Raw genomic sequence first — 24,122 nt, forward strand, 5'->3', positions numbered from 1 at the left:
GAACTGTTTTCACGGGAAGAAGTGTACCTTTAATTATTGGTTCAAATCTCACCTCTTTGGGGTCCTTCGTGTCACCTGTCCACCTCTCTATATTTTCCACATGGTCCACAAAGGCAGCGTTAGAACCCGTGCCTTGATTAAAAAAAACCACCAATTAACACGTTGGAGAATTAGATGTAAGCAATGCATGCCTAGCCCCTCCCCCTCCATCGCCCATTTGTTCTTTGTAGGTATGAAACTGTTGGGGAATGAAAGGCAGTAATCATAAACACTCACACGTGCGCGCGCGTGCGCACACACACACACACACACACACACACACACACACACACACACACACACACACACACACACACACAAAACGTCAAAAACACCCACGCATAGTAATGTTATCTCTCTTGCTAACCTTCAAAAAACAAAATGTTCTGATTATCAACGTGTGATAAATATTTACCCAGTATAACTCCGATGCGGGCCTTCTTGTCAATGTAGTTACCGGCCAGTAGTGTGCTGGTTGTGTCATTCATCACTGCCACCACATCCACCTTATCAGCCTGCAACAGTCAATATCACCCTGTGTCAGTCAATATCACCCTGCAACAGTCAATATCACCCTGCATGTTATCACCCGGCGGCATGCAGTATCACGTACACCCTGCATGTTATCAGCCTGCAACAGTCAATATCACCCTGCATGTAATCACCCAGCAACAGTCAATATCACCCTGCATGTTATCACCCTGCGACAGTCAATTTCACCCTGCATGTTATTACCCTGCAACAGTCAATATCACCCTGCATGTTATCACCCTGCGACAGTCAATATCACCCTGCATGTTATCACCCTGCAACAGTCAATATCACCCTATATGTTATCACCCTGCATGTTATCACCCTGCAACAGTCAATATCACCCTGCATGTTATCACCCTGCAACAGTCAATATCACCCTGCATGTTATCACTCTGCAACAGTAAATATCACCCTGTATGTTATCACTCTGCAACAGTCAATATCATCCTGCATGTTATCACCCTGCAACAGTCAATATCACCCTGCATGTTATCACCCTGCAACAGTCAATATCACCCTGCATGTTATCACCCTGCAACAGTCAATATCACCCTGCATGTTATCACCCTGCAACAGTCAATATCACCCTGCATGTTATCTGCCTGCAACAGTCAATATCACCCTGCATGTTATCAACCTGCAACAGTCAATATCACCCTGCATGTTACCACCCTGCAACAGTAAATATCACCCTGCGTGTTAATAATCCTGCAACAGTCAATATCACCCTGCATGTTATCTCCATGCGACAGTCAATATCACCCTGCATGTTACCACCCTGCACCAGTCAATATCACCCTGCAACATGAAATATCACCCAGTATATGTTATCACCCTGCGACAGTCAATATCCCCTTGCGACATGCAATATCATACTGCAACATGCAATATCACCCTGCAAATTACAATTCTTTACAGTAGGATACGTAGAGAGATTGGAAATGATACCAAAGGGAAAGTTAGCGCCTTCTGTTAATTTTATCTAACAGTCCTGTGCCGCGAAATCTCTAGGACTCTGACCATAGGTAGATTTCATCGCCCCCGTGCATAGTAAATGTACACAAAATGTGTCCTCAACTCTTATTTGCTATTGTTGCACATGTAAGAAATCGACAAACAGTAACACAAACTCATTCACTCCGTCACACATTCACACACACAGTAAGCATAGGTGACACGGTGCAAGAGTGGGAGACACTAGATCTAGATCTGTCTGTCTGTAGCCTACTTACGGGGACACGCCTGCCGAGATCGACACTGCGCTAGCGGCTTTCGACAGCGCTTCCTCACGCACACACTGGAAACACGCTGTGCAACCAACCTGTAGTATAAGAAATCTCCTTTGGTATCTTCTTTATTTATTTTTGTGGAGCTAGGAAACCGAACAATGAGAAATCGTCTTCCCCGAATCGGCGAACTGCAGCTCGGTGAGTTGAACTGTATCTATACCACAATCCTTCACGCGATCTGACCTAACCTTGACCCCTGACCTGGTCTACATACCACACACGACACAAACCAGTCACCTGTTTTTACCCCCCCCCCCCCCCAAAAAAAAAAACCCACAAAAAAACACCCACCCATTTTCTTTGGATACACACTTTAACTGCATACGTGCCGACGAAATGTTGATCATTGCTTCAATACTTTGAAGCTGTTGCTTGGATAATAACCAGGTAAAATGAGTATTTCGGTGTTTAGTCAAATGTTAAAGTTTCTACCACAGACATACACACGCACGCACAGACAGACAAAGTTACGATCGCATAGGCTACACTTACGTGAGCCAAAAAATGAGTTCTAGTACAGTGGAACCCTCCTTTTAAGACCTCCAAACATCTGAGAAAATCAGGTCTTTAAAAGGAATGGAGGTAAATTGACCGAGGTTATGAACAGAAAAAGCAAGGTCTTCAAATAAAAGTCTCAAATCAAAAGGTCTTAAAAGGGGGTTCCGCTGTATCTCCAACTGACCAGTCCACGCCTTTGCAGCGCTTGTTCCAGCAGTTTGACCGGGTCCTCCCCCACCCCATCTGGACACTTGAAACTCTTGGTCCAAGTCACCAGTCGTGAGCTGTTCAACGCTACCTGAGTCGACGGGAAGGAGAAAGTAAACCCTGAAAATAAACAAGTTTCACCCTGCAACATTCAGTATCACCCTACTACTTCCAATATCACCCTGCAACATGGTAAAATATTCTGAAAGTTTCAAAGCAATCCACCAAGTCATTGCTAAAGTGCAGCCTTCATGTGATGATACCCCTAAAAATGATGCAAAAAGTCCCGTTTTTTACCGCTCTTACGATTGACACCTGCATCAGTAGGAATAGCAATGCACACGAAATACGCAAGGTAGCTAAACAAAACAATCTGTTCAGGGTAGATAATTGGTTTGGTTTTCCTTTCGAATGTCAAAGTTGCAAAGTTTTGCCTATTGTGATTTTTTTGTCGATTTATCATTCCGATTCGGCCCTTCCATTTTTGTCTGGTCGATTTTGAGGGTACCCTTACTTGAGCGACGGTCACGTGATCCCTGTAAAAGAAATATTTAATCCAAAAAGTGATCCTGAAGGTTTACCCGAACGGCCTTAACTGGCATATAAAGTTTTAATGAAATGACACGGCAATTAATGCTTAAATGTGGGTTTGAATCTGTTGCAATAATTTTTTGGCCAAGTTTAGTTGAAGGCGCACAATGTTACCGACCTACCTTTTGCCTTTCCATCTTGATTTTTTTAATTTCTTTTATTTATATATTTATTCATTTCTAAGGCCCCTTACTGGCGTGTTTGTAATGTGAGAAATGACACATCTCAATAATATAAGATGTTTGGTTGGTTGCTCACAGACCAAATGTCTTGTTGCTCCGAGGGGAGCACAGTCATTGTCTTCTCTTTTATCTGTATGGTTGCAAATGTTCGTGTATACATACGTCTGCAGAATCACTCACCAAGTGGTAAAGCCTCCTTTCTGTTGTCGATGTCGTGTTTTTCAAAGAAGTCCATTATTTTGTTTGCAATGAAGTCGAAAACCTGTGCAAATAAAGAACACGTAACATGTGAAGGAGCGCACACAACATTGCATGAACACACACACACACACACACACACACACACACACACACACACACACACACACACACACACACACACACACACACACACCACGCAAAGAAGCAGGTAGGTCACCAGCACATACGTGAAAGCCAAGAAAGAAAGGGGTTAAGATTATGAACAAAAAGAAAGAAAAACAAGTAATAAACAAGTAATTGTAATTGATGGTGACTTAAGGGCGTAACTAACAGTTGTTCATCTTCTACTTATAAATAGACATACTTCTAATTTTAAATCGACACATCTTCCACTGATAAATCGAAGATAATCGGACGGATACAACCCAGATGTGACAACTGAATGGTGAATCCCGATGTTGACATTTTGTTTTACCCTTTTCAACTCTGTGTTCACGATTTCTTTTCAATTGAACCAACACCACGTATGTCATGGGAACGCATGGTAAAGACTCCATGCGGCTTCAAGGGATGAAAGAGTCTGAGTGGCAAGAGTTCGATATATATATGTACACTGACTCCATGGATAACGATTTTGAAACTCGGTTCGACATGTAACGTGTCTAGTTTGACTCAAACCTGCAGAACTATTCCCTTGTCTCCGTAAGCGTTAAAACGCCTTTCTCGGAAAATGTCAAATTTATTCCTCAATTTCAAGGAGTGTGTTTAGGTTGGGTTTACATAAAAGAGCGTACATGACAACCTTGCTCCCCCCCCCCCTCCCCCCGAAAATATTAACTATTGTTTTGTGTAACGCTGTATAATTTGTGGATGCAATCAAGTTACTAACCGAAACCCAACCCACGAAGGACCTGTGTACTAAGATGTCACGTTGACATGGAAACAGATGCAATCATTGACGATGCTGTCATATCATTAATACTGTTGGGCCTACATGTATAATCAATAACTTGTTTTTGACAGCTGCTCTGTGCAAATTCGTAAGGTCCTCCAAGGCAGTGTTAATTGTTGTTGTTGTTTTGTGTGGTTTTGTTTTGGTCTTTGTTTTGTGTGTGTGTGTGTGTGTGTGTGTGTGTGTGTGTGTGTGTGTGTGTGTGTGTGTGTCTTTGTTTCTGTCTAAGTTCGTTTCATTCTTGTCTTTTCTGTTTGCTCGCATTTATTTTGCCTTGTTTGTGGGTTTCTTTCCTTGTTTGTTTGTTTGTTCGTTCCTGATTTGCTTGACCAGATCCTGTTAGTGTTTGTTTAATTTGTCAACACATTACAGACAAATTCCTTCGTCTATTTAAAGATTTTCCAGGTTCTCGTAAGTTAGAGCGATTTTAAGGGTGTGAAGCTTCTGAAGTGTCCGTCTGAAGATGTTAGTCTCTTTGTTAGTCCTATGTTGACAACTCTTTGACAAGCGCTTAGAACTGTACCCACGGAATACGCGCTATATAAGCTTCATTTTGATTGATTTTTTGATTGATTGAAGCTTGAAGCTATGGAGTTATTAGAAGTAGGACTTTCATGCATGACCGAATCACCGTATATCCGTCCAGCTTTTAAATTTGTTTGTTTGTTTAACGCCCAGCCGACCACGAAGGGCCATATCAGGGCGGTGCTGCTTTGACATTTAACGTGCGCCACACACAAGACAGAAGTCGCAGTACAGGCTTCATGTCTCACCCAGTCACATTATTCTGACACCGGACCAACCAGTCCTAGCACTAACCCCATAATGCCAGACGCCAGGCGGAGCAGCCACTCGATTGCCAATTTTAAAGTCTTAGGTATGACCCGGCCGGGGTTCGAACCCACGACCTCCCGATCACGGGGCGGACGCCTTACCACTAGGCCAACCGTGCCGGAGCTTTTAAATGGAATGAGAGCATTATTCGTCTGTACACAAGCATTCTTTGACACGGTCCGGACTATGGGATTGTATTTCAGCTTGGAAATCTTAAAAATAATTTACTAATGGGTTGAATATACTAAATCGGTGCTTGAATATAAAATTATAATAACAGATATTAAAAAAAGGGCGCATTGTGTTTTTTTCATTATTTCCTAAATTCAAAAAAGTATAATACATGATTGTGCTGTGTTTAAATTGAAAATGTGCTAAGATATAAAGGACATCCGATTATGCAAATTAGGTACACTGTTGGCTTCCGTCACCAAGACCACTGAATCAGCACTGTCTCGGTGGAAGGGTTTCGACCAGCCCAGGACTTACTCATCTCGGAGATGTATCACCCAGCGTGTTCAACTTCAATCTTTTTGAGTTTGAACGACAGATTGACTAAATGATTAATTTTGCTTCACGCGACTTACCTTTCCTTGATTTTGGAACGTAAATAGTCTTTCTGTTAAGAATTTGGTTAAGCTCAATATGGCAATTTCTGTGACTAGCTAACAAGTGCTCACCCCTTTGGTAGGCCCACACAAGACATCAGAGGGAATGGTGTAGTTATCCATGGTTGTCTCAGCAACTCCTTTCTTCAATCGGATCAGCACGACCCGAAAGTTGGTCCCACCTAGGTCAAGACCGAGATAGTCTCCGCTTTCTGTGGACCGAGACAAACATACATACACATAATGTTTGACACTGACAACTATGAATATGGGGTTTGGGCGTACCTCGCCATCATTGATAGACAGTGAAAAGCCTATATTCATTACCTCATTTCCAGACCAAATTTGGTTTCTCTCATACTCTCTCACTCTGTGTGTTTGTGTGTGTGTGTGTCTCTCTCTCTCTCTCTCACTCTCTCTTTCTCTCTCTCTCTCCGTACACACCCACTGAATGTTACATCCATTTACTCAAAATAATTTCTCTCACTCTCCTACCCCCTCCTACCTCCACCTCCTACCTCCACCCCCCCACCCCACCCCCCCCCCCCCCCCCCCCGCACTAAATATTAGTTATTACATCAATTTACTCTCATTTCTCTCTCTCTCACACTCCTTTTCTCGCCCCACCCTCCACCACCACCACCACCATTCGCACATACCAGTTCCATCCATAAGACAGCGAACATGTGTGTTGTCCATCAAAAGATCCGATTGTTTTCGTTTTCCCTCGTCCGTTCCGTTGGCCAGGTCCATTTGGGAGGTGAAGACTTTCATGATTTTGGCCACATCGTCGGCGTTCAGTACCAGATCTTTCAACACTTTTACAACCTGTGAGAAAACATGGTGGATGTTTGATTAATAGAATTGTGTTGTCCGTCAATGGTTAGGTCGAATACTAGTTGTAAAAAAAATATTGGTTAAAAATCGATGCCAAGCATTTTAACTGCAATGGTCGCACTAACTATTACATCAATTTACTCGATTTTGTTTTAAATGTGAGAAATATAACTTTGGAGAAATAGTGACAGACAAACTGTTTGGGACAGCGATCATCAAAGTGATAGTGGGGCTCGTATGTTGCAGACGCACTAATAAATCATTCACATCTTGCAACAAACATCATACTTTGTGATATTGTTCCATATGACAGTTGGCGTCCATTTTAGCACAGCGTAGCACTCCTGCACATCGCGACTTTGTTCGTTTATCTGTCTTTTCGTTTATCTGTATGTATGGATGTGCGTGTCTGTGTGTGTGTATGCATATGCGTGTGTGTATTTGTGTGCATGTGTGTGTAAATATGTATTGAGGGAGGGGGAACGTATGCGTTTGGCTTCATAGTATTTTCAGACGAATCACTATCGCTAATCGATCGATGTAAAAAATTTTTTTTTAAAAACCCGCACTTTTTTTACACCCCCGGTATAGGGGTGTGTATAGGTTTCGCTCGATGTGTTTGTTTGTTTGTTTGTTTGTTTGTGTTCGCATATAGATCTCAAGAATGAACGGACCGATCGTCACCAAACTTGGTGAACAGGTTCTATACATTCCTGAGACGGTCCTTACAAAAATTGGGACCAGTCAAACACACGGTTAGGGAGTTATTGGTGGATTAAAATTATACAAGGACTTATAGAGGAACATCTTAATGGTCAAAGGGAAATAACCATTCTCACTCAGTCACTGCCACCAACTGAGAAGGTTATTTCCCTTTGACGGGGGTGTTTTTCCTACCTCGTAGGAATTTCTTGTTTTCCTAGTTATAGTTTGATCGTGTAGATCAGACACTTGGCCACAAATAACACCTGGTTTTTTTAAAGAAATCATCACGTCGATTCCGTGCGAATAAGCTTTTGCCAAACAACCCTTTTTAACACTGTATAAGTGATCTTTGCTCATTTATTTTAGTCTTAAACGCTTTGGCGAATAATTCTAATTAAATGATGCTGTTGAGAAATGAATTTCCTCCAAAAATGTTATTTTTTACATTTAGTCAAGTTTTGACTAAATGTTTTAACGTAGAGGGGGGAATCGAGACGAGGGTTGTGGTGTATGTGTGTGTGTGTGTGTGTGTGTGTGTGTGTGTGTGTGTGTGTGTGTGTGTGTGTGTGTGTGTGTGTGTGTGTGTGTGTGTGTGTGTGTGTGTGTGTCTGTGTGTCTGTGTGTCTGTGTGTGTGTGTAGAGCGATTCAGACCAAACTACTGGACCGATCTTTATGAAATTTGACATGAGAGTTCCTGGGAATGATATCCCCGGATGTTTTTTTCTTTTTTTCGATAAATACCTTTGATGACGTCATATCCGGCTTTTTGTAAAAAGTTGAGGCGGCACTGTCACACCCTCATTTTTCAATCAAATTGATTGAAATTTTGGCCCAGCAATCTTCGACGAAGGCCGGACTTCGGTATTGCTTTGCAGCTTGGTGGCTTAAAAATTAATTAATGACTTTGGTCATTAAAAATCTGAAAATTGTAAAAGAAATTTTTTTTTATAAAACGATCCAAATTTACGTTTATCTTATTCTTCATCATTTTCTGATTCCAAAAACATATAAATATGTTATATTCGGATTAAAAACAAGCTCTGAAGATTAAAAATATAAAAATTATTATTAAAATAAAATTTCCGAAATCGATTTTAAAAACAATTTCATCTTATTCCTTGTGGGTTCCTGATTCCAAAAACATATAGATGTGATATGTTTGGATTAAAAACACGCTCAGAAAGTTAAAAAGAATAGAGATAAAGAAAAGCGTGCTATCCTTCTCAGCGCAACTACTACCCCGCTCTTCTTGTCAATTTCACTGCCTTTGCATCGAGCGGTGGACTGACGATGCTACGAGTATACGCTCTTGCTGTAAAAATGCAGTGAGTTCAGTTTCATTCTGTTAGTTCGACAGCTTGACTAAATGTTGTAATTTCGCCTTACGCGACTTGTTTTTATTATCGGGGAGCATCCTTCTTTATTGATCTTTTTACATTTAGTCAAGTTTTGACTAAATGTTTTAACGTAGAGGGTGAATCGAGACGAGGGTGTGGTGTATGTGTGTGTGTGTGTGTGTGTGTGTGTGTGTGTGTGTGTGTGTGTGTGTGTGTGTGTGTGTGTGTGTCTGTGTGTGTCTGTGTGTGTGTCTGTGTCTGTGCGTGTGTGTGTGTGTAGAGCGATTCAGACTAAACTACTAGACCACTCTTTATGAAATTTTACATGAGAGTTCCTGGGAATGATATCCCCGGACGTTTTTTTCTTTTTTTCGATAAATGTCTTTGATGACGTCATATCCGCTTTTTGTAAAGGTTGAGGCTGCACTGTCACACCCTCATTTTTCAATCAAATTGATTGAAATTTTGTCCAAGGAATCTTCGACAAAGGCCGGACTTCGGTATTGCATTTCAGCTTGGTGGCTTAAAACCTAAGGAATGACTTTGGTCATTAAAAATCTAAAAATTGTAAAAAAAAAACAATGTTTTATAAAACGATCCAAATTTACGTTTATCTTATTCTTTATCATGTTCTGATTCCAAAAACATATAAATATGTTATATTTGGATTAAAAACAAGCTCTGAAAATTAAAAATATAAAACTTATGATCAAAATTAACTTTCCGAAATCGATTTAAAAACAATTGCATCTTATTCCTTGTCGGTTACTGATTCTAAAAACATATAGATATGATATGTTTGGATTAAAAACACGCTCAGAAAGTTAAAACGAAGAGAGGTACAGTAAAGCGTGCTATGAAGCACAGCGCAACCGCTACCGCGCCAAACAGGCCCGTAACTTTCACTGCCTTTTGCACTAGCGGCGGACCACGTTCAGTTTCATTCTGTGAGTTCCACAGCTTGACTAAATGTAGTAATTTCGCCTTACGCGACTTGTTTGTAATTTTTTTTGCATTTTTACGATTTTCTCAGCATGTTGATGAGACACGTTTGCCTGCAATCACGATTCGCTTGACCCCTACCCTGTTTAACACAATTTATGAACAAGTAAACGATAAAAACGATCAAATACTATGCACTTGTCGTACAGCCAGTAAATTATCCTCTACGAATCTGTTTTTCTTTTTGATTTATCTTATCTGGTTCATATTTTACGACAATTTGAAAATGACGAAAAATCACTCGCAACAGCGGGCGCGAATGAGTTGCGCTTCTTTTGCCGGGGACTGTACATTAGGGATTTATTCCTTTATTATATATATGTGACAGGGCGACCAGTCACCAATTATACAGTAAAGTTTTTGTCATTGTCCAGTCTAGTGTTTGTAAGGGAAGGGGAAGGGCTCCTTTTTGTTTCATGCTGATAACTAGCTTGTTTTCTTGCGAATAAGTTTCATTTTGTGTTTGGTAGTCCTTCTCTCTTAAGTTAACCGGGGGGGGGGGGGGGGGGGGGGGGGGGAGGGGGGGGAGGGGGGGGTGTTGCATCGAATTTACCTATTTCGTTCAAGGAGAGGCTTCCTATCCTTAGCGGATTATGACTTTATTCAGTTATTCTGCAGAAAAGACAAATGCTGGAGAAAAACCGTTCTTTTCTGCAGCATTTCTCATCTTCCGCCGAAGCAGCGTTTTTTTTCTGCAGCAAAACATTTTACTGCAGTAAAATTGAAATCAAGAATTCTGCAGTAAAACGGTGCTGTTGTTTTACTACAGAAAACCTGTTTACATTTTTTCTGCAGCATTTTGTACTGGCTCTTGGCGGATTATGACATTATTCAGTTATTCTGGAGAAAAACCGAAATGCTGGAGAAGAACTGTCTTTTCTGCAGCATTTCTGCATAATGTCATCTTTCGCCGAAGCAACGTTTTTTACTGCAGTAAAACAGTTTTTCTGAAGCATAATGTTTACTTGGTTTTCTGCAGCATTATTGCGATTAACTTTTTCTTCAGAATAGTCTGTGACAGTTTTTCTGGAGAAAAACGAACGACCTGTAAAGTGGCGTTTGTATTTGTCGCCCCCTGGGATAGTAACTATAATAGTTTGTTCCGCAGTGTACCAATCAGACAGAGAAAATACATTCGTGTCACGCACAGCTATTGGTAATTCTGGATTAGTCCATCTCTCGACAGAGGGGGGCTCGCGTGCTCCAACATTATAATGAGCCAGTACAAAATGCTGCAGCAAAAGGGTAAACAGGTTTTCTGCAGTAAAACAACAGCACCGTTTTACTGCAGCATTCTTGATTTCAATTTTACTGCAGTAAAATGTTTTGCTCCAGAAAAACCCGTTGCTTCGGCGAAAGATGACATTATGCAGAAATGCTGCTGTTTTTCTCCAGCATTTCTGTTTTTCTGCAGAATAACTGAATAATGCCAAAATGCTGAAGAAAAAGTGTAAACAGTTTTTCTCCAGTAAAACAACATCACCGTTTTACTGCAGCATTCTTGATTTCAATTTTACTGCAGTAAAACTGTTTAACTGCAGAAAAAAAACGTTGCTCTCGCGAAAGATGACATTATGCAGAAATGCTGCAGAAACAAACAGTTTTTCTCCAGCATTTCTGTTTTTCTGCAGAATAACTGAATAAAGTCATAATCTGTTAAGGATAGCTTCCTTTCCCTCCAGAAACATCAAAAAACGTTCAGCTTCAAGGGGGCTAAGCCCCCGTGCAAACCCCACCAAGGGGGCTTCGCCCATGCCCACTGGACCCCCATCTGTAACCCCCCCTAGTACTTACCTAGTCCGGCCCTGAGTCATGCTAGTTTGACTACCCGTACTTATCACGTACCTCAACACAAATAAAAGGATGGTATGAGCAAAACAGAAATTACGGTCAGAAGGAAGAGTGATACTGTATTATACTGTAGTTTGTTGTGATCTGATGTTGTTCCGTTTGTAATTTCCTGTTCTTGACGAACCAAAAGACAAACTAATTTCTGTCTGTACCCACATAATACAATTATGAAGTTGTATGTTTGTGTTGTATTGTGTTTTGCTATTTTGTGTTGTCTTGTATGTAGAGGTTACATGCCGAGTCTCAGTGATTATCAAAAATAATGGTCGAAGTTAGCGGATCATGAAAAATGCGAGCTTCAGCGAGCTTTTTCATGACCGCGAACTGAGACCATTATTTTTAATAATCACTGAGACGAGGTATGTAACCTCTTTATATTCCTCCTTTCTTCAGTTATTCAAAGAAAAGAGGAATTTTTGTGCGAAAGTTTGATCGAATCCAAATCACTCAACCAGTCTACCTGCGCTGGCGATTGAATAATGCGCGGTTGTATAGTTCAGGGAAAATCAATCAAATCTGTTAACACTTCTTGTCAGTTTCCCTGTTTTGGACTAAAATCAAGTACACAGTTATGTTGTTATTCTGCTGTGCCAGTAAAGGCAGATAGTGTGTGTTCTGGTCATTTTTTGGTATCGCTTAGGAAATGTTCTTTCTTCGAATGGGACAAGCAGACGAACTTTTGCACACGTGTTCCAACGTTAAAAACTGTATGAAGTTCCGTTTTCTGGGGCAAAATAGTGTATGAAACCGCTGTATGTTCTTTAAATTGATGCGATGTGTGCATTTGGTTGCGTGTGATCTGTTTATAAAATGAAATATTGTCGAAAACTAACCGTCGGATTGCAGTCTCTTGTCCAAGCAACTCAGTTCAGAAATTTTGGAAGGGGAACTACTCTTGTCGTACGAGAGTTACGTGCCTTGGGAGTTTGCGTGCACTCATAAGAGATCTAAAGCGAGTTTCTCTGCACTGATCGTTAGATTTGGATTTAGAAAACAACCAAACTCAAAGATTTTATATGGAGATTAATGTGTTCAAGCCTGTAGTTGCCAGTTTAAATGCAGTATGTTTGTATTGTTTGGTCTAGAGATGTATATTTCGTACATTGGAGCGTTCGGAACTTTTCAATCGCTAAAGTAGTTCTCTCAAAGTCTAACTCATCAACATGTGAGCTATCGAGGATTCAGGCCCGTTGTTGGGTAAGTGATTTTGGTTGTTAGGTAAGTTACCGAAAAGTAACTAGCCATACACCTTTACAGAGAGAAAGAAGCAGAGGGGGGAATAATGCTTCTTCTTCTTCTTCTTCTTCAGCGTTCCTAGATCAGGCCTCAGATTTATGTTGTATTGCAATCTGTTGTATTCTATTGTGTCTTGTTGTACATTGTTGTGTCGTAGGCCTACTGCATTGTATTGTACTCACAGGTATATAATTATGATCTCCTAATTATAATGTACTTCTGGTAGCCTACTGCATAGTTGGTCGAAAACATTCCCCACCTTTGCCGTGCTTCCTGGGTTCACCTGTACCCAGAGACACACTAAAATCATTGTAACTCTGGAACCATTAAAGGTATCGTTTTGAAATTTTAAGTATCTCTCACACACCTAATTTGCTCTCTGTCTGCAAATTTTTAGTGTGTACATGACAAAACATTAAAATTAATTGATTATGATAATTTACATAAACACTACCGATGGCGCGGGTTCACACAAACCCATACTTTTAAAGAGTATTAAAGATTGTAACTATCCCTCTGCCGACGGCGCGGGTTCTGCTACACCCATAATTACCAAAGCGGCGGAACAGTGTCTGTCTGCCTGTTTGTCTCCAAGAGACTGTCTGTCTCTCTGTCTGTCTGTCCGTATCTCTCTGTCTGTATGTCTGTTGTCAGTTGCTCTGTCTGTCTGTCTGTCTGTCTATCTGTCTATCTGTCTATCCGTCTATCTGTCTATCCGTCTATCTGACTCTCTGTCTATCTGACTGTCTGTCTCTGTCTCTGTCTCTGTCTCTCTCTCTGAAAATCTCGAACTCTAAGACGCTGCAACAACAACTTGTGTATTTCTGTGGCAATATTGATGAAAATGTGATGAACAGCTTCAGCAGATTTGTATGTATGTATGTATGTATGTATGTATGTATATATGTAGGTATGTATGTAGGTATGTATGTAGGTATGTATGCATGTGTGTTGGTGTGTCGGTGTGTCAAGTGTGCAAGTAAAAAGGGTATTGTAGTTGTACATATATTACTTTAGATATTTTTTTGTTATCATGGGTTTTATGAATTTTCTTCTCTTATTCTTTTATAATTATTAATTAATGACCTATATGTGCTGATGACCAATTTAATTTCCTTTGTTGGATCAATAAAATGTTATGAGTTATGAGTTCTTCATGCTACAGAAGAGACGAACCCTTATAAATGAGGTTCAGTGACATGTCATCAGGGTTTTAGTGTATTTGTTGAATTTTATGCGTGACTATAATTTATAACTGTGCAGATACTATTGCTGTTATTTTAACCACTATTGTAAGGGGCTGTGGCCTTAGACAATTAAAGATTTGTTCTTGTTCTTGTTCTTGTCTCTCTCTCTCTCTGTCTCTCTCTCTCTGTCTGTCTCTCTCTCTCTGTCTCTCTGTCTGTCTCTCTCTCTCTGTCTCTCTCTCTTAGTCTCTCTCTCTGTCTCTCTCTCTTAGTCTCTCTCTCTGTCTCTCTTTCTTAGTCTCTCTCTCTCTTTCTTAGTCTCTCTCTCTCTCTCTCTCTTTCTTAGTCTCTCTCTCTCTCTTTCTTAGTCTCTCTCTCTCTCTCTCTCTCTTTCTTAGTCTCTCTCTCTCTTTCTTAGTCTCTCTCTCTCTCTTTCTTAGTCTCAGTCTCTCTCTCTTTCTTAGTCTCTCTCTCTCTTTCTTAGTCTCTCTTTCTCTTTCTTAGTCTCTCTCTCTCTCTTTCTTAGTCTCTCTCTTTCTCTTTCTTAGTCTCTCTCTCTCTCTTTCTTAGTCTCTCTCTCTCTCTTTCATAGTCTCTCTCTCTCTTTCTTAGTCTCTCTCTCTCTCTCTCTTTCTTAGTCTCTCTCTCTCTCTCTCTTTCTCTTAGTCTCTCTCTCTCTTTCTTAGTCTCTCTCTCTCTTTCTTAGTCTCTCTCTCTTTCTTTCTTAGTCTCTCTCACTCTCTTTCTTAGTCTCTCTCTCTCTTAGTCTCTCTCTCTCTCTCTTTCTTAGTCTCTCTCTCTCTCTTTCTTAGTCTCTCTCTCTCTCTCTTTATTAGTCTCTCTCTCTCTTAGTCTCTCTCTCTCTCTCTCTTTCTTAGTCTCTCTCTCTCTCTCTTTCTTTGTCTCTCTCTCTCTCTCTCTCTTTCTTAGTCTCTCTCTCTCTCTTTCTTAGTCTCTCTCTCTCTTTCTTAGTCTCTCTCTCTCTCTCTTTCTTAGTCTCTCTCTCTTTCTTAGTCTCTCTCTCTCTTTCTTATAGTCTCTCTCTCTCTCTCTCTTTCTTAGTCTCTCTATCTCTCTCTTAGTCTCTCTCTTCTCTCTCTTTCTTAGTCTCCCTCTCTCTCTTTCTTTGTCTCTCTCTCTCTCTTTCTTAGTCTCTCTCTCTCTCTTTCTTAGTCTCTCTCTCTCTTTCTTAGTCTCTCTCTCTCTTTCTTAGTCTCTCTCTCTCTCTCTCTTTCTTAGTCTCTCTCTCTCTCTCTCTTTCTTAGTCTCTCTCTCTCTCTCTTTCTTAGTCTCTCTCTCTTTCTTAGTCTCTGTTTCTCTCTCTTTCTTAGTCTCTCTCTCTCTTTCTCTTTCTTAGTCTCTCTCTCTCTTTCTTAGTCTCTCTCTCTCTCTCTTTCTTAGTCTCTCTCTCTCTCTTTCTTAGTCTCTCTCTCTCTCTTTCTTTCTTAGTCTCTCAGTCTCTCTAAGTCTCTCTCAGTCTCTCTCAGTCTCTCCCTCCCCCTCTCCCTCCCCTGCAAGAAGTCGGTGAAAGGAGAAACTCGATGCACCCACTGAAGTAGCGCTGCCGTGGGTTTCCCTGAACCCACCCCGTCGTTAGAGAAATAAACGGTAAAAACCCTCTTTCAAATGTATGGGTTCAGACAAACCCACATCGTCGTTAGAGAAATAAACGGTAAAAATCCTCTTTCAAATGTATGGGTTCAGACAAACCCGCATCGTCGGGCGTGTGTAGTCAAAAGCGGCATCCGGCAAAGGTTAAAGTTATAAGTAGTCTCAGCTAAATGTAAATTGAACAAACTAGCCTACTACTGAGTCCTACCTGCCACTGACGACGGTGGTCCATAGCCTGTTTCAATCCATAACACACTGTACAGGCAAGTTTCAAAAACACTGATTTTTAGTATTTTACTTACCTTTTCTCTCTTTTCCGCGTTCACAGACGCGCAAAACTGCCCTGTCCACTGTTCTGTGAGTTTCTCCATGTTCTTTTGAAGAGATCAAATATTCTTGTCCGCAAATTCTACGAAACACAAACACACCGGTCAGTCGTCGTGGTTGGAATGATTCCCGCCGTGCTGTGTGTGTGTGTGTGTGTGCTTGATGATCGCGCGCGCAGTCAGTGTTTTAAACGATCTATTCATGAACGATGATCTGGCTCATAGGGAAGCAAACATGACATGACTATATTTACACACGCGCGCGGCACACGAACACTCACCTGACACGGTGACACTGTGACACACACTGACGCGCGCGCGCGCACGCATACTGCGCGTGACACACACACACGCACGCGCACACACACACTGCACACACTGTGACACAAACACACACGCCCACCCGGCCCTACCCCCCCCCCCCCCCCATCCGCTACATACACACACACACACAAACAATCATGTGAGGTAAAGCCGGATCTCCAAATAACATGAATAGGCTGTATATATAGCTGCATCACCCCCCGACAAGTAAACACCGCGGAGTGACTCGACGCTGTCACACATTGACAGAATGCATTGAATAAAGTTGTTTTGATCCAGTGTACCCGGCCGTCACCGTTTTAGCGCGTAGAAGACCCTATATAATTATATAGACTCTAGATGAGTCAGTGAATCAAATGTGCTCAGCGGCGCAGGGGTGAGAAAGAAGGTTGGAGGACAACAACACTGAAAGGGAAGCATTAGCGCCGGTTGCGGCTATGTATTGAAGGGGATGCATGTGTCAACACCCAAATCAGAGACATGTATACATACATGTTGAAGTACCAATAAATAGAACACGCACAAGCCTACACACACACACCGTACACACACACTCACATGCACTGACACTCTCACACACACACACACAACCACACACACACACAAACACGCACACTGACAAACACTCACTGACAAACGCGCGCGCGCGTATTTGTGTGTCCGAGCCACGGAAGTTTGTGCGCGAGTGTGCGTGTGCGTGTGTGTTTGTGTGTGTGCCTCTGTCTGTGTGTGTAGTGTCTGTCTTGTCTGTCTGTCTGTTGACCTGTGTCTGAGTTTGTGTGTGCGCCTGACCACATATGTCGGTCAGGAAAAGGCGACAATGAACTCTTGTGAACTCCGTACGCTGTGGTCATTGACCTGTAACTGGCAGCTCACTTTCCCGCGAGGGGGACACCCCGAAGCGTCCCGGTACCAAAGCGTCCCGGTACCGAAGCGTCCCGGTACCAAAGCGTCCCGGTACCGAAGCGTCCCGGTACCAAAGCGTCCCGGTACCGAAGCGTCCCGGTACCAAAGCGTCCCGGTACCGAAGCGTCCCACTATAACGCGTCACAGGACTTAGACTTTTTTTGTTTTAAACCTTGACCAAGATACAAGTTAAACGAAGATACAAGTTGACGGCGCCTAAGCCTCTAGGGGGGTCCGGGGGCATGCCCCCCCCCCCCCCCGGAATTTTTTTTTATCCAAAGAAGAAAAATAGAGCTATCTGGTGCATCCTGAGCCAATAAATTACCTCTTTTTTGGGGGGTGGGGGGTGGGGGGGGGGTTACGTAACCCGTGTAACCCCCCCAGATCCGCCCTTGTTGACCTTGATTTGATCTTGACTTGACTAACCATATTTATTTTTTTAAAATTTAATCTTGACCTTGATTTGACCTTAACTTCACTGATTTTTTTAATTTTGCACAGACCTTGATTTGCTTTCGGTAAAACAAAAATCACTTTTTGCCCAACTTTTCCCCAACTTTACTTTAGATCTGTACTCACATTACACCAATTTAGAAATACTGTACCCGTGTGGACAAGTTCGGGGGAAAAGTCCGGAGGCTTCCGTTCACAAGAGGGATATGTCTGTTATCACACACGCTTTCTGGCTTCACTAAGCGTGAGCGTCGGAAAAAGTCTTTTCGGTTCTGCCTCCGACTTTTAAATTGTATCATTTGGGTTAATTTGGGTTTGTTTGGGTTCATTTGGGTAATAAAAAACGCTCGCGCTGGACCCGAGTACTCTTCAGACTGGCTCAGCGCTCCCCCAGTATGACAGTTTTTGTCTTGTGCACGTTTAAGACCAAGTGATTGCTCTGTGTGAATTACAGGCATTCCCTTTGCTTTATAAATTACATTGGCATGCGAGCCGAGGATGTGCGTGGTGACTGGTACCGGGACGCTTCGGCACCGGGACGCTTCAGTACCGGGACGCTTCGTGCCCTACTGCGCGGGAGCGTCCCGAAGCGTCCCGGTACCAAAGCGTCCCGGTACCCCTGTGACGCGTTATAGTGGGACGCTTCGGTACCGGGACGCTTCGGCACCGGGACGCTTCGGTACCGGGACGCTTCGGTACCGGGACGCTTCGTGATGTACCCCTTGCGAGCCGTCGGCAGTGCGTGCGTATGACGGTGTGTATGCGTATGTGTGTCAGTGTGTGTGTGTGTGTGTGTGCGTGCGTGCGTGCATGGGTGCGGCGTGCGTGCGTGCGTGCGGGTATATGTGTGTGTGTGTGTGTTTGTTTGTGTGTGTGTGTGTGTGAGCGTGTGTGTGTGTGTATGATTGTGTGTTTGTGTCTATAGCCTGTGTGTGAGTGTGTGTGAGTGTGTGTGTGTGCGCGCGCGCGCGTTCGGCGTGCGTGCGTGTATCTGTTTGTCTGTCTGAGTTTGAGTGTGTACCTGACCGCAAGTCGGTCAGAAAAGGCAACAATGAACTCGTGTGAACTCTGTACGTTGCGGTCATTGACTTGCAACTGGCAGCTCTAAATATTGTCAGAGGCGCCACACAGCAAGAAAGACTACTGCCTACCGCGAGCCATTCTGGGTCCGTATGCATGAACTGGAAGTCAGAAACACTGGAAGTAGAGGCCTCTTTTGAAAGTGGGAACTCCCGAAGTTAACTTTCTAACTGTTCCCTATGCATGAACGCCGTAGTGCTGACTTCGAGAGTATTCGGTCAAGGTCGCGAAAATTGGGGGAATCCCAACTAGTACATGCGTTTGTAAACAGAAAGCTTGGTGACCAGAAGAAACAAGTCTCATCGCGAGTTCAAAAGGGCAAACGTTGAGCGCGCTGTAGTACTAACAGCGTTATTGCTGTTGTTTTTTGAGTGGTTAAACGAAAGGGTCGGTTCAAACCTGTGATGATTGTCTTGGAATCGAATGACTTGCCTAGCTATGACAATGACTTTGTTGACCTGAATGTTAGGGAGAAAAATAAATGATTATTTTGAACTTTTTTTCTCCTTTTTACATTTAGTCAAGTTTTGACTAAATGTTTTAACATAGAGGGGGAATCGAGACGAGGGTCGTGGTGTATGTGTGTGTGTGTGTGTGTGTGTCTGTCTGTGTGTGTGTGTGTGTAGAGCGATTCAGAGTAAACTACTGGACCGATCTTTATGAAATTTGACATGAGAGTTCCCCCGGAAGGTTTTTTTCTTTTTTTCGATAAATGTCTTTGATGACGTCATATCCGGCTTTTTGTAAAAGTTGAGGCGGCACTGTCACACCCTCATTTTTCAATCAAATTGATTGAAATTTTGGCCAAGCAATCATGCGGTTGTAAACAGACAGAATTGGTTCTGTTCTGTTCACACACTACTTTCAGTCCACCTACCTGCAAGGGTCAAGTCCCAAGAAATATGTCTCTGTATTCCTATCGTATCACTCTGCTCCTGTTTTGTTTTCTTTCACACACATTTTTCCTTCTTTTCTGACGGGTTTCTGGACACCAATAGTGGGGCTCGTATGTTGCAGAATCACTCAACAATTAATCACATCTTGTGACAAACATCATACTTGGTGATATTGTTCCTTATGATATTTTTAATGATTTCAGATACAGAGCCACTTCAGAAATTGATTTTTGTGTTTATGATAATGAATAAAAGGCTGCACCTACAGCAGACGATTTTCATACCAAAAGCCATCAGCAGTAAATATTTCCAACTCAGCAAATGTAAAATTCAATTGTTAACCATGCACCAGAAGTTGTCTGCTGATAATATATACATGAAATAAATATTTTCATGGGTACTTTTGTGTTCTGTCATTTAGTTTTATATTTTTTAGAAAAGTATATATCCGCAGCATGAAAATTCAAGATGGCGGCCTCCGTATAGCAATGCGTGTTTTGATTTGAGCGAAAACAACGTTTGTGAAGGTAAGTTTTCAAGATTATGCTTTCATTCACCAATTTCACGTCATTATAATCTTTATTTGTCCCCTCGGGTCTGTTTTTGATCGGCTGAAGCGCTGAAATGCTGCACACTTTCAAATCTTGCTGTAACTGGATTGTGATAGATCTAGATCTATCTGTTGATTGAATGAAAGGAAACCATGCTCGCCACCCACATGATTTTGGACAAGTTAAAAGAACTTTGAATAAAAGGCAAGGAGAAAGAGATTGTTCAAGGCATGATAATTAGTCCTGCCTTTCATAAAGGACTTCCATAAGTCTCTAAAAGACTGAGGGGGGAGGGGTAGTAACTTAGAGTGAGTAGGCCACATGTACTAACTAGTAGGAGGGCCAGCGTGGGAAAAAACCCATTCCCCAGGTCTCTACGTCTTGTGATCAAACTTTCATGTGCTAATGAAATGAGAAATGAGTGGTTTTAAAAAAGTGGTACCTCTCTCTGAGTCGTCTGAACACTGTTACAATTTTGGTTTGTTATTTTAGGTTGACCGTGCATTGATGTGCATTTTATTTTAACAGGATATATACAACTTAGGGTTACACCACATGCCGGTTCCTGAGAACAAGAGTGCTGCGTGAATACATTATGAGCAATTCTGCTGGTGCCACACAAACGAGCTGATTTCACCATTACTATCAAGGTTGGTACCTAATACCTCCAGAGTAGCTTAACAGTTAGCATCTTTTTTTGATAATTAACTGGAACATGTATGCACACATATGCGTAAGCTACCTCTGTGAATTTGGTGGGTTTACCATACCCTCACAAGGGTCAACATTCTGTAAGCGACTGTTAGAATTCTAATGAATGTAGCGGCCAGCAAGATTTTGGAATCAGTTGGGTCACTGGAAACAGTTTTTTGTATTGACCTTAAATAGTAAGAATTATACAAATAATTAAAATACAATTCTTGCATTTTATCTTTTGTGTGAAGGCTTTGGCTAACTCTCTGAGATAGTGAACATTATTCAAATAAAATTGTCACTTTTCAGCATTTGTGTGAAGGGTACCCCAGGTGGATTTCCTACACCATGGACATAGAGGAGGCCAGAAATCTAAGACAATCTGCTTCTCATCCCAGCTGATATCCGTTTTTCTGCTTATGAAGTGTGCATCGCTATAAAAAAGGATTCAGCCATTTTTTGCTCACCACATTGCCAAAGCCATTGGCCCAGAGAAGTCACCCTGCCTGCCCATGTTTCACAGTTTTACAGACTGTGATACTGTGTTGTTCTTCAGTGGTATTGGAGGCTTGACAAGTATGGCATGCATTAGTAGACGTCACACAATCTTTCCTCATGTTGTCTGCTCTTCTTTGAGAGCTGAGTACTACTGACAGGTCAGTACAAGAGCTTTTTGTGGTACTTCTGCAAGACAAAACCAAACTTCCTGGGTGTGAACAGTGCTAGAAGGTACATCTTCTGTCAAAAGCGCTGCCAAATTGACCAAAATACCCTTACAAGTAACGTGCTGCTGCAGGACATGAGTTTGAGAAGAGCCATCTACCAATTAGACTTCATCAGTAAATATACAATCAAGCAAATAACCCAACACCAATTGTGGGGCTGGCAGTCCAAGGCTGGAAAGTTTGAGTTATTTTGGACGAGCCTTCAAGAGGTATCCAGCTTGTGCCGAGAACTCATGAAGTGTGGAAGTGCTGCACAACAAAACGCTGCAAATGCTGCAAATAAGGAATGAAGAGCTCTGCTCTCTGCAGCTGTGCTTGCATGCCTGTGAAAATCAGCAATTAAACTGTGTAAAAATATTATTGCACCCATTTTCGTACCCCAACTCAAACATTCATTCCGGTGTCATTTTATTCAAACTTTCTATGCCATTAATGGCACATTTTTCAGATAAAAGAAGATTTAGTTACAGGGGTCACATGACCGCCGCCCAAATAAGGGTACCCTTGGCGTGACAAAGGGGATGTGACTACAACAAAAATTCAAGACAAATTCATGAGGCACAACTGGGTAACTGTTGCATACGAAGAGAAAGACAACTTGACTATCTATCCAGAACAGGATGAATACTTTTTAGGTGTATGCCATTATTCCTACTGATGTATGTGTTTATTTCATTAATAACTGAGAGTTTTTGTATTGTCAATTGTGAGGGATACCCTACTAAAAGCCATGTATTTTAGCAATGACCAAGTTGATTGCTTCAAAACTTTCAGGAATGTATGTATAAAATATGAGACGTAGTTCGAGTACTGTTTTGAATCTTCCAAAAATTGTTTTAAAAACCGTCACATGTTTTTCGACTTACAATTTACATCAAAAAGATGTTTGACTTCGCATATATTATGACTGTTTCAAGTACTGCCACAGTTTACTTTGTGTATGGCCACTGGCGGAAATGTGCATGTCCTGTAAACGCATGAGAACGAAAGCAACGTTCGGACTTTTTTCTATCCACAGCAGTTATCGCTCAGTGCCTCTCAGTATCACGCATGAAGGGACATCGCTGTAGGACAGCAATCATCCAAAAGACGTTAATCAGGTTTACAGGACTAGCAAATTTACACTTATAGTCATAATGAAATGACACTGTGGCAGAATTTATATCAATCCTTTGTCTGTATGAGTGTATGCGTGCGAAGAAGAACAATTGATTTAATGTAAGCCGACAAGCATATGAATTGTGAACCTTTTAAAAACATGTTCTGAAAGAATGCATTACATGTATATGTAAATAAATGTTCTATTGTTATAACGATACAAAAGTTGACCCAAAGTACGTCTTGTATATGATGCTGAAAGTTTAAAAGCAATCCACCAAGTCATTGCTGAAATTTAGTGCTTTCTGTTATGATACCCTTTCAAGTTTGACTTGGTGTTAGCTTTGAAGTTGATGTAGAAACCTCCGGTTTTTTGTTGGCACAGGTTAGGAAAGCAAACGATTCTTCAAGCCTGCCACCCACCCCGTCCAACCAATCGCTGCACCATTGATCATGTCGAAATAAACGGGCCCAGCAAAGCGGTAAGTCTTTGTCAATTTTGATGGTTTCCACTCTAAAATTGTTGCACGAAAAAAACAACAGTCAGTGCATGGGAGCCGCTGATTCGTAAAATGCACCAGATCTGCAAAAAAGCTTTGGCTTTCATAACAACTAGTCGAAAGTTATAGATCTCAGGCTATCCCAGGAACAATGGTAAATAGCAATGTTCAGCGAGTACCATGATCGGGTAATTCGTCCCCCCCCTTTGTCGTGTAACTCGACCCGGGTCACAATACCCGACTGTGGGTCCATATCACTCTCTCGTCTGTGTAGACTCTTTAATCTCCAAGAAATAGTGTCAGATGAAGAACCCGTAAAAGTTCTTTGTATGTATTTGAAATAAAAGTGAACGTAGCCTTAAAAAAATAATATTCGAAGTTGTGTGTTGATTAATTAATTAAGAGAGAGAGAGAGAGAGAGAGAGAGACAGAGAGACAGAGAGAGACAGAGACAGAGAGAGAGGGGGGGGGGGGGGGGTGCGCTTTCCCGTCATTGGAAGTGCGCGTATACTAGTAGGCCTATTAAACTATTTCACGTTCACGCAACCTGAAATGGGCGACACAAATCAATTACAAGTCCAATTTGTAAATATATTTTCCCATTTGCTTCGCTTTGAACCAGAGCAACTACTAATAAGTATAGATGTTTGAACATCTATCCCTTCAAATACTCACCCTCCCTGCATAGCCAAGACGTCGATCGACTTCTGACGTAGGCCGACTTATTATGACGTCATTCTCACTTCCGATTAACAAAACTGACACAGAAAAGTTACTTCAGTCAATTTCATATGTCGAGGTGATGCTATTGGGTAATATGAACAACCTTTTCCACCTGGACGAATTACCCGCCCCCCATGGACGAGTT

At 41.8% G+C, this 24,122-nt stretch overlaps 3 protein-coding genes across 3 annotated transcripts in view; all 3 read right to left on the reverse strand.

The window, feature by feature from the left end:
* The window catches only part of LOC138962721 (hexokinase type 2-like), a 22,779-nt gene extending 6,357 nt beyond the window's left edge, over positions 1 to 16,422 (reverse strand). Inside the window, exons 1-8 of the mRNA XM_070334649.1 lie at positions 16,310 to 16,422; positions 16,005 to 16,111; positions 6,595 to 6,763; positions 6,008 to 6,147; positions 3,521 to 3,602; positions 2,545 to 2,687; positions 455 to 554; positions 53 to 132 (exon numbers count right to left, since the gene is read on the reverse strand). Of these exons, the coding sequence (XP_070190750.1) occupies positions 53 to 132; positions 455 to 554; positions 2,545 to 2,687; positions 3,521 to 3,602; positions 6,008 to 6,147; positions 6,595 to 6,763; positions 16,005 to 16,073 (783 nt within the window). The 5' untranslated portion in view covers positions 16,074 to 16,111; positions 16,310 to 16,422. The remainder of the gene's footprint in view (positions 1 to 52; positions 133 to 454; positions 555 to 2,544; positions 2,688 to 3,520; positions 3,603 to 6,007; positions 6,148 to 6,594; positions 6,764 to 16,004; positions 16,112 to 16,309) is intronic.
* The window catches only part of LOC138962728 (ganglioside GM2 activator-like), a 431,559-nt gene that overhangs the window by 270,445 nt on the left and 136,992 nt on the right, over positions 1 to 24,122 (reverse strand). The window lies entirely within an intron of this gene.
* Positions 22,048 to 24,122, reverse strand: part of LOC138962723 (hexokinase-4-like) — a 17,740-nt gene continuing 15,665 nt past the window's right edge. The window contains exon 14 of the mRNA XM_070334651.1: positions 22,048 to 24,122. This exon is cut by the window's right edge and continues 1,545 nt beyond it. The gene's annotated coding sequence lies outside the window, so the exon portion shown is untranslated.

This window comes from Littorina saxatilis, linkage group LG3, assembly GCF_037325665.1.
Source record: "Littorina saxatilis isolate snail1 linkage group LG3, US_GU_Lsax_2.0, whole genome shotgun sequence".
NCBI classification, from domain to species: domain Eukaryota; kingdom Metazoa; phylum Mollusca; class Gastropoda; order Littorinimorpha; family Littorinidae; genus Littorina; species Littorina saxatilis.